Source organism: Phaethon lepturus, unplaced genomic scaffold (assembly GCF_000687285.1).
Source record: "Phaethon lepturus isolate BGI_N335 unplaced genomic scaffold, ASM68728v1 scaffold19097, whole genome shotgun sequence".
Taxonomy (NCBI): Eukaryota; Metazoa; Chordata; class Aves; order Phaethontiformes; family Phaethontidae; genus Phaethon; species Phaethon lepturus.
In genome coordinates, this window is record NW_010550005.1 from 7,995 (window position 1) to 32,382 (window position 24,388).

Here is a 24,388-nt window from a genome sequence, read left to right on the forward strand (position 1 = left end):
TGGGAACGGTTCTCGAGTCCTGCCTGTGCAGCTGAGTCACAGAGAAGCAAAAAGAAGTTATTCATTAAAACTTGCTGTGCTTTTTGGAGGGAGAGAGGATGCCCAATTTTTATCCCTGTACCACAGGTTCATTATGGTTTTTGGGGGGTGCTATAAAGAAAGTACATTTCGAGTGTGGCAAAGCTTTTAATTTGCACGCACGCACCAAGCATATGGTGCTGTTATGAACTATTGTAGTGTCGGGGGGTTTTTTTTTATATATTACAGCCAGATACGGTTTTAACATAAACCATCTGCTTTAAAACAGAAGTTCTTTTGATCCTTGCCTGTAAACAGCCAGTCACCACTTTGAGACAGGAAACGCCAGGAACGGAAGGAGAGGTGTGAAATACCTGGGAGTCACGAAGCAACGTAGCAGAAACGTAGTTACCGGTTGCCAGGAATAGTAAACCCTGCTTACACAAGACCCTTTTTCCCCCCTTTTCATGGTTCAGCTCGGTCTCAGAGATTTCCTGCCCTGTCTTCCTGTGCCCCCCAGGCCAGTGGCAGCGGAGAAGTTTCCTCTTGCCTTTCCTCTCATCTCAGTCCTGTGGGAAATCTGCAACGCTGCTCCATCCCCAGCTCACCTGCGCCCAAACCTCCCGGGTTTGCGCCTCCGCCCTGGTGTGCCGGGAAGTCCATTTTAGCTGGAGCTTTACGAGAAGCCATACTTGAGAATGAGAGGCACGTAACAAGAAAATTCACTTAGAATGCCAGAGGAGATGTTTGCCGGGTTTTTGGTGGTGTTTTGATGTGGGTTTTTTTTTGTCACAGGGACCCCTAGAAAGCACAATTAAAAAGAATTTCATCAGGGTAGCAACCACCCTGGAGAAAATGTCAGGATTTGAAGGTGCCAGCGGGAAGCTGCAGCGCGTGTCACCTCTGGTGGCACCAGCAAGGGAGGAGCGGTCCGGCTGCCCTACCCTCCGCCGCCAACGCCCCACGTGCCCGGGAGATCCAGGGATGTAAGGGACATGCCGCATGGAAGGGCAAGGTGGGCAGTACGGGGCTGGCGAAAGAGTGCTTTTGGGTTTTTCTGGTTGTGGGTTTTTTGTTTGGTTGTTGTTGGGTTTTTTCCCCTGAAGTGCGTAGTTTTTCGCTGACTGGAAGAAATTGGTTGGACACAAAATAAGTGGAGAAGTGTGCCAGGCCGTACTTCCGAAAGCGTGCGTTGTTACTGATAAGAGCTTGTACCGCAGGCTGGCACTAGCATGCGGGACAGCAAGGATTCCTTTTTCATTCTAGGTTTGTTTTGCCCTCAGGACAGGCTCTGACGTTTTGTGAGGCAGCTCTTTTGGATGTCTTACATTTGTAATCGGAATGGCAGAAGCTCCTTACAGATTTGTAACTTGGCTGTAAATATTAAGCTGGGGTTCAATTTCAGACTTCAGAAGGATGAGAGTTTGTTGAAGAAGTTCAGTAAAACAGTCTTACCGAGTGTTTTGCTAGCTGGAATGCGAGTCTGAACAACCATCAGGACTTGGTCAGTCAAGTGCAAGACCAACGTTCAGAAAAATTCACAGGGTCTGGAAGCATTTGCAACGGGTCTTGAAGCCGAGCAGCATCTCATCCTAATCTAATCTATTACCTAAATGATAGCCTTCTTTCACAAATGTTAGAAGTTTACACTAGTATTTTATCTGGAATCAGGGGATCAATTTTTTAAAATATTAAAGACCGTGATCATGTATGAAGTTGTGTAACGCTTCCCTCAAAGAACTTTCTTCTCTTCCCTCTTCCAACATTGCCAAACTTCGACTACTTGGTCAGAAACATTCCGTATCAAAATACTGACTGAATCTGTATTTATTTATATTTCTGCCAAAATTTGCAGATGGTTTTGAAAAAAAATAAAATAGGAGAGAAGCTACATTTGGGGGGAATTAGCACAAAAACATCTCTATAAGCCAGAAAGAACTCAACTGAAACTTCACACAAAGTTGAGTCTCAACCAAAGAGATAACCAGGAGGATGATGAGAATAACTGCTTAGTGTATTCCATGTGAAATTCATGGTGATGCTATTGAGTTAAATCTAGGCAGATGAAAAGTAAACTTTCGTTTTGGAGAACCATTCTCAGAACCAAGATAACGGCAAGACAAAGCCGAAAACAACGTTCGGTTGATAAAAGCCTTGAAAATTCTAGACTTGGACAAAAGGCCTGAGTGTGAACAGTCCTGCAATACTATTGCCTATACTAAATGAAAAACCTGTGAGAATTTAACTCCAAGTGCTTAAAACCCAGCAACCTTTTCAGGAATTGCAGAGCACAGCATAATTAAAACGGCTCAGCACTGCTGTCTATTAGCAGAATCAGATAGTCTTTTGTATTTCAATAGTAAGATATTTAAAAACAAGGCCTCTGTGTCATCAGTGGCTACCTCCCGAAAGACACGGCTACACCCAGCAGGAGTCACGCGCTCCACAGTTGACAATCTAAGTTCTTCACCTACTAACTCCGCACCTTGCCCGCCAGAAGTGCGGCTGGATCTGGAAGCTTCACTACTCTTGCGCTTCTATTGCTCGCACGTATCAGAAATTACAACAAAAACTAAACCCGAGAAGATTCCAATTCAACATAGGAAAGCTTTTTTCCTGTTAGGGCGATATGGGTTCGTAACAGTGCCATACGCCTGGGTATGTATCCACCAGCCTCAACCATGCTGTGATTCTGTGACTCCCTATTTCATGGTCTACGGAAGATTTTAAAAGCAAGACTTTAAATGGCCTTTGCTGTAAGTACATGTTTTGTCTCAAAAAGCACCTGTAAAAAGGCAGTCTCAGAATTCTTATAAAAGAATTATTTGATGCTTTAAAAATTATACATCTCAGCTCTTGGCTGAGGCACAGTCTGTCACAGACTTGCATCTTTTGCAACGCCATCCGTAAAGGAAGCTACCCAGCAAACCCACACAGTGTGTCTACATCCTATGGCCTTCACTGGTCTCCTATATTTAATCAGAATTTAATAATTAGCTTCCATTGGCGCCTGACAATAGACCTTGTAATCTGTCTCTCTGCTAGCATGTTGCTGAACACACACGCATAGAAGTGCTTTTTAAAACAAAGGAGTAAGTTCTCTCTTTGCATTTGAAATACAGTTTCTTCCAAGGTATTTTTAGGTGAAAAGATATGAAAAGTGAATGAAAACCAAATGTACAGAGTTTTTAAAAAACCTTGCTTGACACAGTCACACTAGAACTTTGTACCTAAAATTTTACCATCTGAACAGACACATGCAAACTTTTGTTACTGAAAGAAAATCCTTTAGGAATCAGTTTATAGCCACGTGCATAAGATGGCAGCGCTTATGCTTACTGTAATTACAAGTTGCTTTATTTGAAGAAGCACAAGAACGCATATGCAGCCAGCTCCGCAAATACTAAAAAAATCCAAATGCTGCAACAGATTTAAGTTAGTATCTCACGTTAGCGCGATGGCAATAGCAGACGTGCCTCTGGGCGCTACGTCGGCAAGCTAAATCGTCCAAGAACAGGGCCTGGATGCAGCTGTGTGAGCGCAGGCAAGTGGTTACGCTCATGCCAGGAACAGCTTCTCTCAGGTAAGATTCAGCTTTCGTTAATCGCCTCGCTTGTCTCCAGAAGGCACCGAGACACAGACCGGGAGACAGAGACTTTTGCTGGTCTGGCCAACAACTTCCAAAAAGACCGGTTGATTTTCCTACCAGTGCTACTCTCAGTTTGAGTACACTTGCTGGCATCTCGTACGTAGTCAACCGTGTGGAGTGTAAAGTCTATATAAACACTGACTCCTCTGTAGTCTGTTGCATTTTGCCTAAAGCTGTTCGAAGGAGAGTATAACTTCCATGAAAATCAGACCACCAGTATTTTTAACCCATTTTTGGAGTTCGAGGCTGATACAACCTTCATACACAGAGTATTCAGTATGGGTTTCTGTAATTCAATCACAGACAACTTACTGGGCTGTTCACATTCACTTCCACGTACTGACGAAACACAGAAAACCCACACTGCACTGAGAAAGATTATGGAGAAATGTGATTTAAAAACTATTAAAGACTTGCTCAAGTTGACAAAAAAAGTATGTCAAAACAAAATATTCAGATACAATGAAATATGTTTATTTTTATTAAATTCCAATTTTTAAAGGTCCCTTTTTAAACCAAACAAGAACAAAAAGATCAACACAATTCAGAGGGCTTATCTCATTTACCATATTCTTCCCCACTCTTCACTTATCATAACACAAAGCAGCAACTTATATTACTAGTGCTCATATAGTGCACTTATATGAATTTTGATTTGTGTATTAAGCTTTAAACACAATGTATTTTCTGTGAGCGTAGCCCAAAGAGTACACAACATTACATTTTCAAAGCATATGTTAAAAAAAAGGACAATAAATGTATATCCAAGACAGTCAAACTCAAATATTTCGACTCGGCAAATTCTCTAACAAGTAACAGCAATTTTAAACTGCGTACAAAGCAGAACACTGCCAACATGCCTCCGGTCTGTGAGCTATGGTAAAATATCAAGCGTACATATAAAGGAGAGAAGCCAAAGAAAACCGCCACAAATTCAGAGCTAACCTGAGGCACACGCAACTGCGACCGAACAAAGGCAGCCCACTTTCCCACTCTAGAATGCAAAGAGCCCAACAACAAGGAAAAGCACTTCTACGCTACAGAAAGTGAAACGGTAACTTCTTCCATTTTTGTCTCCGCGTTTTTAAACAACTTGTTCAAAAAATTTAAAAGATGAACATCTAATTATACCAAACAAATGTACAAACTATGAAGTCAGAGAAGCTCCAGAAGATTGCCACTTTCAACCTTGCATAGTGATAGCTGGCATTGATATTGCTACCATAGCTTCAGCAGAAGATATGGAAAAGAAAAATCTTTACTTCTAAGTACGTGATGCACATATGTAACATTTTCTTCACAAAATTCAGTTAAACATTGTTTTAATAAAAGGGAAAACATCTCTAAAAAGGGAAAGATAGTGTTCACAAGCTTAGAAATAAAAAAAAATACAAAACCAGGACATTCCATAATAAAAAAATGAAAATAATGAACATTCCATCATAACAGCACCTATTTTATCACTAAATAAGCCCCATACATGCAACAAACTACAACTATTGTACTATTGTATAAGGCTGTCAAATTAAAGGTTTACTTTTCATATAAACAAAGTGTAAAAATAGCAGTAAGTTGCAATCTTCAAATTTAATGCTATGTGAGGATTTTGTCCCCCCCGTTTCATTTGGTAGCAATTTCAATATGCGTTTGATACAAAGGTCATTCATCTAGGAACCGTGATACAAATACATTGTGCCTAGGACAGTATTGTCGTATCTCTGTTCAACCTTGACCGAATTGGAATGCTCAACAACACTGCTCAGTTCGGGGATGCTTTCAGCAGTATCCCCAAACCCATGATAGTGTCCATAGTGCAAAGTATCTCCAGGGTCTTCCACCCACGAGGGCCGGTTAGAAACACAGCTACTCGGGCTTCCGTTCAGATGTAGAGATCCACACATATCGGTGGAATTATTCATGGCTTTTTCTGGCTCCTCGGTGCCGTTACTGGTATGAATTCGATGCCTACTGGGAGAAGTTATTCCAGGAATTATTCCGTTAGGTGTTAATGTTAAACACTCCTCACGCCTGGCATCCATCCCACTGAGCTGTTGTGCGGCGGTGAAATCCAAATGTCCTTTGATGGCACATCCATTTGTCAGTGCATTCAATATGGAGCTACTGCTATTCATATCTGCATTAAGAAATACACCTGTCACCAACAATTAAGAATAAATCGAAATACATCAAAATGTCTCCCCTATACTCATTTTAAAAAACGCTTCCATACACAGCTTTGAAAATAAATCTACCCTTCCTTTATTTATAACAATATAGGCAGTTCAAAGTAATGAGAGCTGACCAGTAAGCTTCTAGCACGGGTTCTTATGTTGTAACTGCAACGATCTACCTACATTCAATGTCTAAATATGCCTATATTAATCTTTGCAAAGACAACGTGAATTTCTCAGGCAGTTTTTTCATTTAACTCTATGAAATAAGTGCAGCAGACAACATTCTGGGCAGTGTTTTGAAAAGTGGAATAAAAGGCATCTTTCCACCTTAACTGCAATGCCCTTTTGGGATGAAGGATTATGCAAGGAGTGAGCATCTGTGAGAGGGTGAAGGGTTGTTTTTTTAATTTTTCAGCTGTAATTTATCCGTGGCTCTTTTTTTTTGAGGTAATTCTCACAGTACTGTATACACTGACATAGGTCAAATAAAGAAATGTTATGTTGGGGTGCCAATATAAAATGCTTCAAAATTCCTTCATTCAGAAAGTACTTCAATTTATCTAGCAGCTTGCTCGATAGCATACTAGGCAGGATTGTATTTAATGGTAAGTTTATAATAACATCTGTACAATCTACATGCAAAATGCCATAAAATTGCAACAGCAGAATGCACAGAAGACTAAAAAACATCAGCAGTAGGGACCAAAATTCTAAAAATGTGCATGCAAAACCCACTGACAACTGTTTTAAAGCCATTTCTCCTTTGAATTTAGTAATTAGTACAATAGTTTTTATTTCCATAAACAGATTTCATCAGTATGTCTGAAAGGTATGTTTTTGCAGTGGTACTCAAAAGTACTAGCACAAAAAAAGGGTGCTATATTCTGCCTTAAAAACGCCTACCGGTAAAGGACATCTAAAATTTACATCTCTAGTGGTAAAGATGAGCAAGGCAAATGTAGAAACTACAGACCTATATGGTGACATTTAAAGATTTTACATTCCGTTATCATCCTTGGATATATGCACATATGTTTATGTATACATGAACGCATAAACCAATGTGCAAAATAGGATTGCATTTCCTGCGTATTTCCAATTCAAGCCAGTAGGTCTGCTGGTAACTTCCCACGTTCGTAAAACATTGGGTTCTTGTTTAAGCGACACATAATGAGTACCACTGTTTGACAAGGAAGAATCTGAAGTTCTGGTTCTCTATTAGTCCTTCGCAAGGGTATTATTTGAAATACGCATTACGATACTGATACTTCACATACAGCAATACATAATGCCAAGAAATGTTTGATTTGTAACTCACTGGATGTACTAACTGGAGTTCCCTGTTTAGTCCCTATATGAGTTAAAATAACATCAGCTGAACTCACTAACCGCAAATTCTGACTGCAAGTGGAAAAAAAAACCCCAAACCCATCAAGACATCGAAGCTAATATTTCAGTGATGAAAACGCACAGAAGGAATTTCATATAGTGTTTATTAACTGAAAAGTGCAAAATTTTAACTGTTTAAAAATAAATCCTTATAGGCTGGCTTTGCCAAATCAAATTTAATAAAAATGGCACTACTGTTAGTTGATATGCAAAAGTAGGTAATGAATAGTTCTAGTGATAATTATAGAATGTTATTATTTGTTAAAATTAGCACCTATAGTAATAGAGTACATTTATGAAAGACAATCATTTTTCCATAAATAAGAACACTTAGTAATTATCACTGGAATATATCATAGTCCACTTTATAAGTACTGATTATATATATATATGTATTTATTCCTAATATATTAAAATATGTATTAATTATCATTCCCTTTGGTGAATCTTATCTGTGGTACAAAGCATAAACATATTTATCACAGAACAAATTAAAGTAAGGAATCAATTTCTGAATATAATAATGCACTATCATAGTAACTCCATGCCTTTACCTACAAAGTGCATGGAAAAAGCTGACCCAAGACAGTTTTAATTGAAACTCTATATACATCCTGGGGTTACCAAAAGCATCTTGATTAAGCAGCCCTTAAAAAACTTAGAGCATTAATATTCACTAATACTAGTAACATTTTGATTGTTTCATGAAGATCAGTACAAAACACAAAAACTGTTTTCCAAGGTACGTTAGTTCCAATACTAGTTTTAAGACGTGTGATGTCCAGTCTTTTATTTACATTAAAAAAACCCCACAGGGGGATCTTGCACTTATATCATTGTGTCTGAACAAATTCTGAACACATGGTATATGTCTAGACTATTCTTTATAGTATTTGTTGAACTATTTTGAATATAGTTTAATTCTAACATACGTTATTTTCAAAGCTATATAAGCACTAGGGTATGTTTCCCTATCAAGTCTTCTTATTAGCAATTAAATCTATTTCATGGAAATTAAATGAATAATTTAAATTATTTCTGGATATCCTTTAACCTGAAATTATACCAACTAAAAGCAAGGCACAACGTAATACAAGCTTCAGGTTAAAAGTGAAACAGGCATTGTGGATTTCTGAAATTGTATCTGAAATAATGATAAGCTACTAATAAACCTTCTCTTTCACCGTTACAATATATTGCATGAAACAGCTAATTTTAGGTACCTACTAAACCCCCAATATAATGGGTGTTACAGCAATACAATAGTTTTCAAGACTCTAGACAACAATGTGCAAAAATAATGGACTAAGTTTTATACTTAAAAATAAAATGCATATTGATTCTTGCAACGACAAGGAGTTTGCATTGCAGAAACAGTGTATATTTCAATTTCTTTTGGTCCAACAGAAGTACTCTCCTGTTGTTTGGTGTCTTCAACCATTTGAATGTTGTTGTAGGTAACAGGAAACTGTCCACTCCCACCTGATACAACAGCAAACTCTCTATCAACGTGCATGTTGTCAGCATCGTCCTCAACTCCTCCATTCATCATTGGTATTAAGCCATCAAAGCTGTAAACTGATAAAAATAAGTCACATTTAGTCACTGGTGCACACTTGAAAACTCACCCAACAAATAGATGAGTACTTTGATTACTAAGACAAAAGCTTTTTACAAAGGTGAATTTTTCACATCTGAAAGCCTCTGACACGTTGGAGATTCCAAATGCAGAATAAGTAAACGTCAAGTACTTGCACGTTCATTTTAATCCCTCAAAATGGAGAATTACCAGTGTACCTATCATACTTTGCACCTACATTGCAAACAATTATTAGTCTGATGTACTAACAGCTTGAGTAAGGAGCAATTTAAGTTACTCACATTTAGGCTTTACAGCTAGCGTGCCCAATAGATAAAAAGCAATCTCCCTCTCTCAAACGCCTACTGTCAGCCTGGGCTGCTCCCTCTTTCACTACCAAGTGCCGGTTCGCAGTAACCCACTCCCTATTCATACCAGACTGCCCCAGGGATCCCTTCAAGAGCTGAACAAACAGATCTCTTCCGAGAAAAGCCGGAAAGTGGTTAGCCTGCTGTGGGAAAAGCTTTAATAAGGAAGATGGGTTTGACTTCACTGCCTCTTAGACCCACCACCCAAGGCACTGCTCCAGTACTATCCCAGCAGAGCCTGCACTGCTCTCACACCGACATTAGCACAAGCTTTCTATATGCGCTACACACACTCCTGACATGCTGTAAAGGGCTACCTTAGTAGCCTGCAAGTCAGCTCTCTTTGCCTTGGGCACAACAGAAATTTTTGCAAACTACTCGTTTTTCAAGAACCTTAAGCAATAACTGAAGTGTTTCAGGGCCAAAGAGATCACACAGGGCTTAAAGGAGACCAGGGACCCTGGAGCAGCGAGCCTCAAATTACTCTACCCCAGGAAAGGCGAGGCATGTTTTCTGGTTACCTAGAGGAATACCGACGTGCAGTTTCACACTGCCCAGTTCAAGGGTACACATCCCCACCGCCCAAAGAACACCGAAAAGCAGCCGTGCCAAGGCTTGCGACGCTGGTACGGTCAGTCACTGGTTGCGTACAGCAAGCCAGTACTGTGGGTTGCACATACAGCACAGTGCAAAAGCCAACCTGCCAAAGCCCGTGAACTGGAGGGGCGAGGATTAGGACTGCCACGAACACACCCGTGTGACCAGTTGACCTGGTGCGCGTCGTCTTTGTATTTGACCCTGTGCACCATCCTCCACCAACCAGCCCCGGAGGCAGGGCGAAATTTCTGGAATTGATTTCAGGAAAATGGACATACAATCCAGCTAATGTTTTTAAGTCAAAAGTAAAAATTACTTAGTGTACATTCTGAAAGGGGCCACTGATCCACTTTTGTCAAGTTCAGCTTCAGCCTTTGGAACTCATTTGTTTATTACATTTGAAGGGAGTAATTAGTTTGTATCACAGTGTACCGTGTACCAGTGTTGCTTAATTTTAAGATGGAAGGTTTTTTTGATACTATGCATCTGATAACAGGAACGGATGTGTGCATATAAACAAAATTGCATGTAACTCCCACCCGCTGCCCAGTTTAGCTATTCCAGGACAGAGGGCAAAGCACAGCTTAAGTATTTCTCTTCTTCCAACTCTACTGCTTACAGATTCTTGTAAGGGACATATACTGTGCCTGGTCACAAGAAGCAGGTGTTTCTACAGCACTGATTGTTCTAGTTTGGGGTATGGCTGTCAAAACCTGACTCTTCCCTGCAAATACAGGCTGCCTGCACTCTTTCTGAACATCTGTAATCTCCTGTGGAAGTAGTCTTTAAGGGACAACAGACCAGTGTGGTTTTGGAAAGGGCAAAATTACCACAAAATTGGGCTTGCTTTGTAATGATGCTAGTAGCTAAGCACAAAGATGTACTGAGGACTTCTCATTGCTCAGCTCTGTTGTTTACAAAACGCCTCAAGAACAGTGATTCATTCTCACTGCAATAGACTTTTTACATTGACACGACAAATATTACTGATGCCAATGTCTTTGAGGGCAGACACGTCAGATAAACTTCAGCTTCTGCAGTTGGGATGCATCTCTTAATTACTAGAAAAACCTTCAAGCAAACACAGCAAAGCTTTTGGCTTTGTTTGCCAAGGTCTTAAAAAGTCATACTGGTAAAAATTTCAAAAATTGCCTACTCTTACTTCTTAACATCTCTGTTAATTGCTTAAGACATCTTGTTAACTTAAATCTATTGTCTATTTGTTTGCTCAATCTAACTTATCCACTGGACCAACCCTTTATGAAAGGTAACGCAGATATTGGTATTTCACAATAACATGTAGCATAAAAATAGCTAGCCCAGTGGCACTTCCACAAATTGTGGGGAAACGCTACCTATTGACTACATTGGAGCCATTTTCTGAAACTAAACGAGATTGCTGGTTATGAACATTCAGAAGGAACAGCTCTTCAAAATAGAAGAAATGCATCTTTGACTTCAAGCAGTGCCTCTGGTAACCCACATGAATGCACTGAAGACATCTTTCCATAGCTGTTATGGGTATCTCTATACTGCCTAAGTTTTCTCAGTGGTGTTGGGTTGATGGTTGGACTCGATGATCTTAAAGGTCTTTTCCAATCTTAATGATTCTTCGATTCTATGTAGCTACTTAAAGACTTTATTCCTGAAAAACAGCCTTGCATTTAAATGTATAGGCACTCTACTCCATCATGAAATTATTTTTAGTTTACAACTACATCAAGTAACACATTCCACATTTATGATCGGCTATGCAGTACCCTGTTAAAGCTTCTGAACTTGGTAAGAGTTGAAATGGTGGCTGGGTAGCAAGTACTACAGAGTGTCAATATTGACTAATTCATGTTCTCCATGTCGTATCCAGAAACATTGTTTTGGTCTCAATTCCCCTCTTGTTATCTGGAATTAAGCACTGCTTAAGCACTCATTTTATGTGGCTCACTGAAAGTCACATGTGTTAGAACAATATAAATTTTAACTGAAGAAAGTCTCTTCAATGAAGATCTACAGTCTCTTTCCCAATGCTAGACCCAGGAAAAAGAAATGAGGTCCGAGTGCAGAATGCTGCATTCTTTTTACTAAGAATATAATGGGACGACCAACAGAAAGGAAGCGAAGCTATTCTCTACTCTGTTATTCAAGGCGTTTTTAAGATGTAAAAAAAAAAAAATTATTCAAATAGCCACCAAAACATATAGAATCATAGCATAGTTTGGGTTGGAAGAGACCTTTAAAGGTCATCTAGTCCAACGCCCCTGCAATGAGCAGGGACATCTTCAACCAGATCAGGTTGCTCAGAGCCCTGTCCAACCTGACCTGGAACGTTGCCAGGGATGGGGCAACTCCCACCTCTCTGGGCAACCTGTGCCCATGGCTCGTCACCCTTACTGTGAAACATTTCTTCCTTGTATCTAGTCTAAATCTGCCCTCTTTTAGTTTAAAGCCATTAAAGTCCTTGTCCTATCAAAACAGGCACTGCTAAAACATGTCCCCACCTTTCTTATAAACCCTCTTTAAGTACTGGGAGGCTGCAATAAGGTCTCCCCAGAGCCTTCTGTTCTCCAGGCTGAACAACCCCAACTCTCTAAGCCTGTTCTCATAGGAGAGGTGTTCCATCCCTCTGAGCATTTTTGTGGCCCTCCTCTGTACCCAAGGAGGTTGTACTATCACATCACTGCCGGCAGACGAAGCGGCAGTATCCTCAATGGGCAAAGCTGAACAGGAATACTTAAAGTTCATTCTAGTCTTACACCCTTCTGTAAAATATTCATTCCCCTTGGAACATGATTCTGGAAATTTAAGGTATGTTTAACTTAATGTCACAGACATAATCCCTTTTCTTTCATCCATCTTATCTAGCAAACAGTTTTTGAACTGTGAATGAATCCTGAAGTGGAAAATTACCATCAGAACATCCAGGCACCTTTGTGAATTAATGCAACGCTATTTGGCTCTCCTGAAGAAGATACTAAGGAAGGAGTAGAAGCTAATTTCAGCTCCTACTCTTCCACATTATTATTCCTGGCATCATGTAACTTTAGCACTCTCTGGAAATAGAAATTTCTGCACACACCAAGATGATGAGAGGGAGCATTGGGATCTTGTGGCATGGAATAATTATATTCATCTGCTTCTTGTATTAATATGTAATTTATATACATACATGAGTTTGTCAATAATACTCAACATCCACTCCGGAGGGCTTTAAAATGTTTATTTTCCTTTCTCAGCAACAGTATCACCCCATCCCTTTTACCTCTGGGGTCTCACCTTCCGTTCTAGCCTTCTTTACTCCAGCAGACTCCATATCTTCAAAGGATCTCTTTCGACTTGTCCCACCACTGAATGGATTGGGACCTGCATTGTGATGAACCCCATTTAAGGTGCCATTGCTATAGAAATGATTCAGGTGACAGTTCTGGAGGTTCAAGAGAAACTGAGCACATTCTTGGAAGCCCTGGGTATGTGCAAGGTCTGCTGCTGTCAGGCCACTGGCATTTCTCAAGCTGTACAATACAAAGAAACTGAATTACACTCATTCATCAAGCTACCTTGCTGCTGCTGCTGCCCTTACTGACTATCTATCTGTTGGTGACGAGAGAAAACATACACTTAGCAAATTTCCATTAAGAAATTAGTTATCAATCTTATTTTTATAACTAACTTAACTTTTCGCAGATATATATGGCTTCTAAGCAAAATTTGGGCAACAATACAGTTTTAAATAAAATCAATATACTATGTGCCTTAAAAAAAAAAAATCATCTTCCTATTTAAACTTCTCAAAATGCTTTATTCTAAAAGAGTCTGAAGTATCTCATCTTTACATAAACTTCAGACTAATTTAAGCCTTGAATTTTACCATCTTCTGCAGTTTATTCTGCAATCTATTGCTTTAACTTGAGCAAAAGATCAAATACTCAAAACAAACTTAACATGACTTGGCAATTGTCCATGGCATTCTGGTTTCTAAGGTAACAACATCATCACTGTTCTTCCTAACAATAAAATATATACATATATAGAAAAAGATAGATAAAGATGCTGTACTTAGTTATGCTTTGCTTATACTTTTTTTTTCCTGGTTTCTCATTTCAAAGTGTGTGACATCATAAGTGCTGGGACTTGCTTTGTTATTTGAACCAAGATTTTTCCATGCACGAGAGAATGGCACCGGATTTTGAATATTCTCATGCATCAAGGAGATTATAAATGAAATGAGGTAGGATATGTTGAGATGTAGAGGTTTAATTTGAAAGAGTGCTGTATCACATGCATTTACACAAACATACAGTATGTCTGTGCTTAGAAATACAGAGTAACTTCATAAATAAGTGCATAAAAGTGAAGACAAGAGGACTAGAAATGATAAGACTAGAACACAAAGTGAAAGATGCCATAAATCTTTCCCAAGTTTTTTCCGCCTTTCCAGACAGATCTAACTAGTCAGAAATCTGAATTTTTGTTTCTTGGCTTCAGTAGTTCAGACAAGTCCATTACTTAAAAATCCAGAAACAGACCACCCAACAGAGTATGAGTTCAGAAGATTAACAGACCTGATTCTGTTGAAACTGATATGAAGCGGAAAAGAACTCACTCCAGCTCATACAAAGAAAGCAAAGAACAAAGGCCAGTTTTGCTTCCTAGATCATTGTAACTTATTTGCTATAAAAATGAGACTAAAAAAATCTTTAGAAACTGACTATTACCTGATTAGGTAATTTCATTCCATACTACAATATTCTAAGTCAGCATTCACTTGGACTACTAGTGAAAATCCAGAGAACAGGAGCCAAGAGTGGTCTAGAAAGTGAGACTTCAGAAGACTGAAAGACCTAGTTTGTCAAAAGAAATGAAACCTCAAGGTAAAGGTATTAGTTTGAAATACCAAAAAGATAGCTGCAAAGAGAATAAAATCTGTTCTGCGTGTCCAGTGCAGGCAGTGTATGAATGGGATAAACACAAACAAAAGATATTGGGAGTCAGGTGTTAGGATAAAGTTTCAGAGTATAAAAGTTGCTGAATCTCCAGAGGGTTCTCTTCCCCCCCTCATTTTAAGACCAGATTATGATTTCAGAAATTCTGCAGAATACAGTCAATCCTTTCCCATGCTGAAGTAGATGGCTTGTTGAGGTCCCTGCTAACCAACACTGAATGGTCTCTTGGCAGTTCTCATTTACTTGTGTAGCAGCATATGGACGTAACACAATGCAATCACTACTTAGGAAATAGAAATTTCAACATATGCATTTTGTGCAAAAAGAATAGCTCAGTTCTCTGAAATCCGTTTTAAATTTGTGAGCCCCAAAAAGACAGTAAAGAAAATCTGAACAAGAGCAAATTAAAGTTACACAAAGATAAAAACGACCAAAACAATATGGTGTTGACCGACCACCTAATTTAATAAAACTTCAAGGACTAAGTAATTCTCTTACTTACCAAATGTTATTGAACAGTATCTCTGCTTTGAAAAATGGACTGTAAGACAGACTACAGTTAAGTCACCATTTCCCAAAGGAATGTCAATATAAGTTGCCAGAGACACCTGGAGATGTACAAACCAAGATGCAAGTGTGTAAGGCTACATGACCAAGCTCTGGGAAAGCAAAGTTACATTTCCCAGAAACAAAATACATGAACTTTAAGTCAGTGTTTGCCAGATTTTAAAATGTAATGACCTTTGGTATTTTTACATCTGTCCCCTTTCCACCTCTTCCTGAACAACTTACTCTTAACAGGTAGACAAAGATGTACTTGTTCTACAGCAGTATTTTGGAAGTTTCAAGGGACTCAAGCACATTGGCTATAACATTCTTCTTTCTGAGTTTAGAAATGTCTCTCAAAAATCAGAGTCTGAATCTAGCCTATCAGTTTCAAGAGAACATCCCATGCTCAGAAGTTAGGAATGAAAAAAAGAGAGGGGGAAACAAAAGAGTTAAATCAAATAAAAGGAGATTACATAGTCTAGATGACTCTAGAAACTAGCTGGCCAACTGCTATGAAACAGAACACAACTGTTAAGTTCTCTCTGCTCCCTCTCAGTGGGAATGCTAATTTTCTTTAGCTGATACTTCTAGCTTTCTCTAGGAAGAAAATCTGTCAGTGGGAACACAAAAGGCAGCAAGGGCTAGCTGTGCTATACTAGCTCATCATAACAACATGCAAGTAATCCAAGAAAAAAAGGCTAACTCAACTAGCCACATGCACAAAGTAGAAAAGAAAATGCTCCTAATGGCTATCACAGGGTTTTACCAGATTGGAATAGTCTTATGTATTTCCAAAACATGTAGGAATATTGCCATCACTGTGAGGATTCTGAACGCCTAACAGAAAAATACAGTCTTATACCATTGTTCTAGAAACCTGAAGTGAGTACTTCAATGAATTAAGAAGCTAGGAACTGGAAAAAGGAACACATCTATTACTAAATCTGCAGTGTATGGTCTACCTCAAATGCTGCCAATGTCTGAAAACAAAGCAGCTGCCTCAGCTTAGTCCATGATGTAAGAATATAAAAGCTATCACTGTAAACAGACTCTATTATAGGAATGAAAATAGAAATGGTTCACTGCCCCAACTACACATAAGACTAAGAGGAGTTCAATCTCTTATGTGTAATCCCTGTCAGTCCTTGGTTATGAACTGCAAGTGTATGTAAACTCACTACCAAGTGAAAAGGAATAGTAACCGAAGATTAATTTGGTTATTAAGTAAACTATATATGATGTGGACTGCATGGTTAAAAAATACTAAATCAACAAGCAGGAAACTCAAAGAGGTTATCACTATATTTAAGTAAATTTTCAACTACTTCAGTTATTAGAGATGTCTCTTGAAAGGTATTTCTCTTCATTTCTTAGAGCTGCCTACCTAGTCAAACCCTTTTTCTTTATGTAAAGGATATTATAACTGAAAGTAACTTCATGACCCAGGCTGTGAAAGAAAAGCAGTGAATAAAAAACATAGACCATTGGACAACATGGATGGAAATACCCCAAAATTTCATGTCTCTTGAAAAAAATCTTCTCTTCCACCTATCCTCTGTTTTTTCAGAAGTTAAAAATCCCTTCAGTACTAGTTTTGATCTTCTACCCTAAACACCTTGAAAAAGCAGAAGCTGCAAAGCTCAGAACACACCGAAATTAAATCTTCAGGCAAGCTGCCCTTTTGTTACTGCTAATCATATAGCAAATATGACAGCTCTATTTCTGTAACTGCATTACTTGAATTTAAAAATTAATAAGGAAATTTCCTGCAGGTTTTTTGGGTTTGTTTGGGGTTTTGGTCCCCCCCTAACAAAGATGTCAAACTTTAGGACAAGCCTATGTTTCTTTTCAAGGTTTTTCTCTAAGCTAGGCTACCTAGCCGAAACAAGACTAGGCAAATAACAAGCTACATAGACTGGTATTTTTCAAAGATGATCTTATGAAGGAAGAAGCTACCAGTAAGGAAGCTGTGGAAGGACAAACGAAAGTAATATTAAAGAAATTAAGGCTAAGCCTTGAAAAGTACATGCATTTTATGATTAGTCAGTCTTTTATTAAATAGTACTCACTGACTTGGTGCAGTATTTTCTAAAGGTTGGCCTAGTTACTGTCAAAACAGAGCACTGTGCTCCAAAAACTTAATTCTCTCTCTCTCCAGTGAAAAAAAAAAACTCCAAAACCAAAAACATCTCTGAAGAAGGTCAGTCCAGCTACAGGAACAGGTGGAAAAACTGAAGAAAGGACACTGAAAACTAAAGCTCTGAAAATATAATTCTCTTTTTGGCACCTACTCCAGACAAGAACATACACTAAAGCTTGAACTGACAAACAGGAGAAAAACTCCTTACTTAACCTTGCGCAGAACTAAATGCAGTTTTGGTAAGTGGTCAAAAAGTCAATTCACTCTACAATTCGAAAACATATACCCCGCATAATTTCCGAAGCAATTCAAGTATTTGTAAAATACATTAGTCCTGTTAAGATTCTTTCATTTAGCAGTATTTTTTTTGCTTTATAATTTATTCATTACTTCCATGTAATTCTTATCACTAGAAACAAATTAGAATCATGAAGCATGACATTATTTACCCTCAGCCTTCTTGTAGGCTAAAATCCAGGAGCTAGGAATGATAAAGACATATTTTTTTCCTTGAAGTACAGAAGTATGAGATGCTAACTCCAAAGCAAAAGAAGACAGACAAATGTAATCAGAAAGATACATTTTCATATCATAAAGTTATTATAAATGGAAAAAAATTCATGAGAAAAGTCTGGGTATGGATGAGTAGAAGCAGGTGATCTTGAAGTTCCTTGATAGATGACATTTAACACTTGTTCTGTAGTGACGGGTGTTCTATAAATGAATTCAGAACATGCATTGTTATATTAAGAGTTAAAACTCGGACTTTTGCATGTACATTATTTACACACCTTCTACAGTGTTTAAAACAACACTCTTATAACACATTTTTCTTCTTCCATTGAGTGATGTCCACAGGCAGTCTTCAAAACTGACTAATCTTGGCATGAAGAGGACTTTTTTTTCCTAAATCTGTTTTTCTCCCTTCAGTTGACATCATCAGAACTCCCACTTTAAAGGCCCAGTTCATCTGAGAGTCCTGGTATCAAATTAAAGCAGCTATAAAAAGGACACTGATGAAGCATACGTTTATATTTCCTTCTTCTGAAATGCCTTTAAAAGTGCTGGCTGTGAGTGTAATTAAATTGTTGTTCAAAAACAAGAGAGATAAGTATGTTATCTGACCAAACAGGACTGGTGTCCAGAAACATGAAGTTAATTTTCAGTTTAGCTTTAGTTTAGGAGGTTGTTTTTATTATTTCAATCTAACCACAAATTGCTGTTTTGAGAAGTTCACGCAAGGAAGGAAAAAAATCTGAGGCAAGCTCTCAAAAAATAAGCAAGACACTTCCACTATGATGAAGTTATAGAAAGTAAGAAAACCAAAACAAGTAAAACAAAACTTAGAATTGTTTAAATATAACTACCTTTGTGTAAGAAAGATTTACTTCAAAATAACTTACAAAATTTACTCTTAGAAGGATCTGTAGAAAGAAAAAGATAAAGACTTGTGCTTCTCACATTGAATTATAAATTATACTGAATTTAGTTAGAAAAAGCTCAATTCTAAATTGTTTCAATTGTTCATACTTTTAATACTTATTGGAGGAAAAAGCAAGTACATTTCTATGTGTCTTTAACATAGAAATACATTTGAAATACACTATCTTTCACTTATAATGTCACATACCTTGAAAAACAAAACAAATGTTTGCTACAAAAATTCAACAGTAAATCTTTTTGGAAAAAACATTCATAAGTAAAAAAAATTCCCTATATGTTTAATTTTAAAGTGATTACATCACCTACAGCTTACTGTGTTTTTGTTAATGCCATGCGACAATCTAAGAAAATAAACCACAGTTTTCGTATATCAATACAATAGCTGTTAAAAAATACTGATCTCAACTTATCTATTGTTAGTTTACAAATAAAAATGTAGATAAATGTAAATTAGGGTAAGCAAAGCATGCAAATCTATAGATTCTATATCTGAATTCCTAGATTAGCATTAAAACCAATCACCGCAACAAATACCTCAACAGTATGCCTTGTGTGCAGAAAGGAAGCGATACTGAACATTCAATGCCACAACTGTAAGGTTTTCGGAGAAGCACCTGTGGCAGTTTCAGCAGTTTCTATATGGAATGCTCCCCCTTTCTAGGATTACTTGAAAAAATCAAGTCAATTCGAATTACGTAGCTGTAAAACATTGACATGTGTAGTTTTTACAGTTTCAGAATCTTCTGTTTGATTTAAACGGGCAATGGTGCATAAACAGGAAACTTATATCATAAGGGATCACATATTTGCAGGCAACATTAAGATTAAAAGTTACATTAACATACATAAAGTGCTGTAGCACATTATTCAATATGTAAGCCATTATCATGTGACCACCTTAACAACAAGATACTAAGCCTTTTATGCCTTTAAAGCATTATTACTTTCATCCTGAAACCAATTTGTCAGTTCTTCACTGAAATTTATATAGAATGGATTAAAATTACCGGTCAACTCATGGCTTCAATTACTTTAAATTTAGTAGGCTGTATCTCAAAAGAATTAGTAACTATTCCTATAAAAAAAAAATTAGCAGATACAAGGATTAAAACAAAACAAAAGAAGAAAGAGAAAAAAAAAAGATCAGAACACTAAACGCCCACAGTGAGAAAAAACGTTTCCTATATAAACATCAGTATACTAGTCTAAAATGTCTAAAGTAAAAAAACTTTAAGTGTTTTAACCCTTTGGTGTCCAAATACAAAAGTTGTGAAATAGTTTCAAACCTTTTTTTTCCAGATACCAAGATGTGTCACTGCTGGGGACAGCTATAAAAATTCATGCTAGAATTACAGACTGGGCATCTACAAAAGCACAAGTTGGTGCCAAGTTTTTATTTCACAACAAAGCATGTGGCAGCTGAAATTATTTTAGACTTTTAAAAACAATGGAAGAGTTTCTCAGAACATCCTCCAAAATCACAACAAGGTGAATATACTCGAAAGGAGGAAGCTCTTCTTTGTGAAGTCACTTTTTTCACATCAAAGTTCACTACGAATTATGCAGCTATCATCAGCTCCTATACACTTCAACTCACTACTGAGCAAATGCTGGTGGAAGAAAGAATTCAATAACCATGGTAGGCAACATTAGAATTTCTATAAGCATCATCATCAGGCAGCGATTTATTGCTGTATCTATATTCCAATTTATATGCTTTAAGAAAGACTTCAAACAGTGGACTTCACTTTTAGTTTAGGAGGTTGTTTTTATTATTTCAATCTAACCACAAATTGCTGTTTTGAGAAGTTCACGCAAGGAAGGAAAAAAATCTGAGGCAAGCTCACTTCACTTTTCACTCAGGACTTCACTTTTCAGTATCTCTTGTAAAAACAATTCACATTTCCAAGTAAACCTCTGCCTGAACAGTACAGGCCTATCTGATTTGACCTGGTATCAGAAATCAACAATCTTTTAAAATTCGTTTCTGATTATGTTAAGAAGTGATTCCTAAACATAACTCACCAAAGGAAGGTATGAAAGACTATGGTCACTCTTAAAATAACAGTCTGATTGCAATACAGCATAACAGAAAAGCCCTTCCCTATTTCAATGAAAATAAACATTCCCCAGATCACTAGCAGAAATGAATTCTAAATAAGCATCTTTTTATACTGCAGCCGTTTGAAGTCCAAAGACAATATAAGAGTTACTTAGCCAGTCAACTCTATGAAAATGAGAACTATCACTGCTGCTGCTATCGTGTTTCTAGAAACAGACCAGGAATTGCAGCTAAAGTTGCTTACAGTGAGGAAAGCATTATGGAAGACTATTTCAGAAAAGTTCAGCACAAACTCCAACTTGAAAAGATAAACAGCCTTGCAATGCAGATTCTGCCAAAATGCCTCTAGTAGCAAATAAAATAACATTATTTCTCCTCAACATACCAACTGAAAACCAATGACAGACTAGAATTAGAAAAATTAAGACAGAAAACTTCTCTCAAACTTGCCAAGCATGGAAGAATGTTCAAGAGATTTAGTACAAAAAGTGTGGACAGTAAGAGCTTGGGAATAAAACTAAAGAAAAGAGGTAAAGAATTTTAAAGTATTGTTGTGCCAAAAGGGGGGAAAAATCAAGAATGAAAGGACTAGAGGTATTAGATGGATTCATTATCTTCCTGTAATAGGCATGGCAAGGGAGACTATCAAACTACAAAAAAATCGTAATTTTTGTGATAAAAATAACTTGATACTCAAGCAGACAGAAGATCTTTCGGATTAAGAAACCGCTGAAGTGCATAAAAGCACTTCAAATGAGCTTCACAAAAGTTTGTTCAACTTAAGATTCTCCATTTGAAAGAAAAATTTAACTACCACATATGAGCAGCATCAAGTGAAACACAAAGAAGGAAACAGAAGCTGAAACAGAAGAGTAACATTTTCCATAAGTTATAGCTGCCAAAGTTCTTCCAGGGTTTGTTAAGCCTCCATGCAATGAGATACATCTTGTAACCTGTAGCACATGACACACATTAGAAAACTTTTCTAACCAACTTGAACATGTTCTGGGCCATGCCACAACCGCCTAACGTTTTTTGTCCAGGTTCAAAGGTACTAGTTGAACTATCATCAACATTACTGAGCAAATGAAATCCAAATCAACACAGAAGTCAGAGCAAACATGTTGCAATTAGCAATTCTCTCATCATATGCAGTGAAAAAGTATCAGCAGATCAAGCACAGAACCCATACAGATAATTACCACCATCGATGTCTGGACTAACCATCAGAATTAATCAAACTGTTGTATTTGAGCATGTACTGCACCCTTGTTTTCTTCCACTGTATCTAACTTGTGCTCTAGCCAAGTTCTACTTCATAACACTTTGGTTTCTCCACCTGACCTAACTGAACCCAGGTCTCTGTTGCCAGTAATAGCTTACCTCACAGAAAAAAAATAACCTGTCTGAAGAGAAGCTGCACAGTGAACATTAGCACAGTATCATGTGAATGCAGATCACTCCCAACAAAAAATCCTAACATTCCTGTCAGAATTCTGAGCTATCCTAATTTAAGAGTCTTGGTAACACTTCAATGTTCTTTATCCAGCTCTTTTGGACCGCAGAAAAGCCAAGAAACCAGTGCTATAAATCACAAAGGCTTGTCACTAATGAATAAGCTCCCCTATTAAGCTGACCTACATCCTGTGAACTTCCTTTATGTTCCAGAAAGGTCACAAAATATCATTGCTTTAATGAAGGACTTAACTTATTCATAAAAGTACAACCTCCCACATTCTTCTCTATTTCTGAACTGATGTCAGTAACTACTGTTGTTATTCCATCCCCACTAAGAATAATCCACTCTTAAACTGAACAGCAACTCAGTGGTAAGAGTTTTGACTCAGCTTCCTGCAATTATTGAGAACAGCTGTAATGGAAAACTACCCTTTTCCATCCTGGTTTACTGTAAGACTGAGCCTCTCTCTTCCACCTTCTGATTTATCAGTTATCCCTGCATATATGCTCTGTCCAGTATTTCCAAATCTTTCCTTGAGACTAAATCCAACTTACTGCCTTACTTCATGGCCACAACCTCCAACAAACCACATTAAGTTCTTCTACAATGATGGCAATCAAGTGTGAAACCAAACATGGAAGAAATCAGGAGTTTTACTTGTAATTATTTTGCATGAGGACTAGAGTTTCACCACTGAAATACACAAACCACTTTAGCTTTGCCTTTCCATAGGAGCTAACATAAGGTGGGAAAAGAAGAATAAATTCCAACACTTATAGCCTCCATATTGCAAAATGGTCACTACAAGAAGACTACAGTGACAGCCCTTAAAATACTCATTATATACAATGATAAAATGTTTGTTCTATACAGTTAAAGAAGAACAGCCACATTTTTTCCTCAACTATACTGCACTGTCTAATAATGCAACAGTAGTTAATCCAGCATCTTAATTGCTATCTGGAGAACAGACAATCAGGTTTGCAAAAGAATTGTGTATGAAGTGGTCCAAGTTTGAGAAGTACCAAACAGATTACATAAATATCAATGTACTAATTAACAGACAAGAACCACTGTGTTGAAAAAGCACCTAAATCCTATTCCTAAAAAAATAATCAGTAAGAACCTAAAGCATAACTCTCAAGATGAGGTTAATGACCATAAAGAAGCAGGATGTTGATTCTTCTACACTGAATCCAATGTAGCAGTACAGCTTCTAAGGTAAAAAGATGACATAGTAACAGCATTTCACAAGTACATCAACAGCAGAAATGGACTGCAGTTCAGTATTACAAGTTTGGTAGTTAACTATCTACAAACCCCAAGAAAAATGTTAAAAATCTACAAGTATCTGCTAGGATTTTAAAAAAACAGGAATAAATCCAGAAACTAATGGAAGAGAACTCTGAACCCCGAGACCCTTCAAAAGAACAGGCCATGTAAGTTTCCCCACCAGACTGAAAAGAAGCTGAGGGTTTATGACACAATGGAATGGCCAATTTCTGCATTATCATAATGAAATCTACACATCACTCCACTAAACGTGACTGAATTTCAGAAAAAGTTCAAGAAGTACTAATTAGAAGACCAAAAACTGAGATATGACAGGAGTGGTCAAAATTAAAATGTGAAATAGACTTCAAATAGAAATGTATACAAGAATTTCACAAAGGGCTAATACAGCAGCACTAAAAAAATCACATTAAAGATTTCCATTATGGAGGATGGAGAGCAGTTGTGAAGATGAAAAAAGAAATTAATGATGCTTTTTTTTTAAATGACACAATGCAGTTCATGACACATGAATTTGCAAAGAAGTATTAAAAGTAAGCCACTGCCAAAGAATGAAAATCAAATTTTTGTTGAAAAACTAAATACCAGACATAGGACACTTCTGGCATTGTAGGAGTGAATTTACACATTCAAATGAATGCAAGATAGCTTTAATGAGAAAGTGGCTGAAGTATCTGCATAAACTAGATCAACATCACGATATGTATCTGTCATCTGGTAGAAACAGATGT

At 37.6% G+C, this 24,388-nt stretch overlaps 1 protein-coding gene across 1 annotated transcript in view; it reads right to left on the reverse strand.

The window, feature by feature from the left end:
• Positions 1 to 4,119: 4,119 nt before the first annotated feature.
• ANKRD10 (ankyrin repeat domain 10) overlaps positions 4,120 to 24,388 on the reverse strand; it is a 32,331-nt gene continuing 12,062 nt past the window's right edge. The window contains exons 3-5 of the mRNA XM_010290433.1: positions 13,045 to 13,280; positions 8,713 to 8,808; positions 4,120 to 5,801 (exon numbers count right to left, since the gene is read on the reverse strand). Coding sequence (XP_010288735.1) covers positions 5,335 to 5,801; positions 8,713 to 8,808; positions 13,045 to 13,280 — 799 coding nt within the window. The 3' untranslated portion in view covers positions 4,120 to 5,334. The remainder of the gene's footprint in view (positions 5,802 to 8,712; positions 8,809 to 13,044; positions 13,281 to 24,388) is intronic.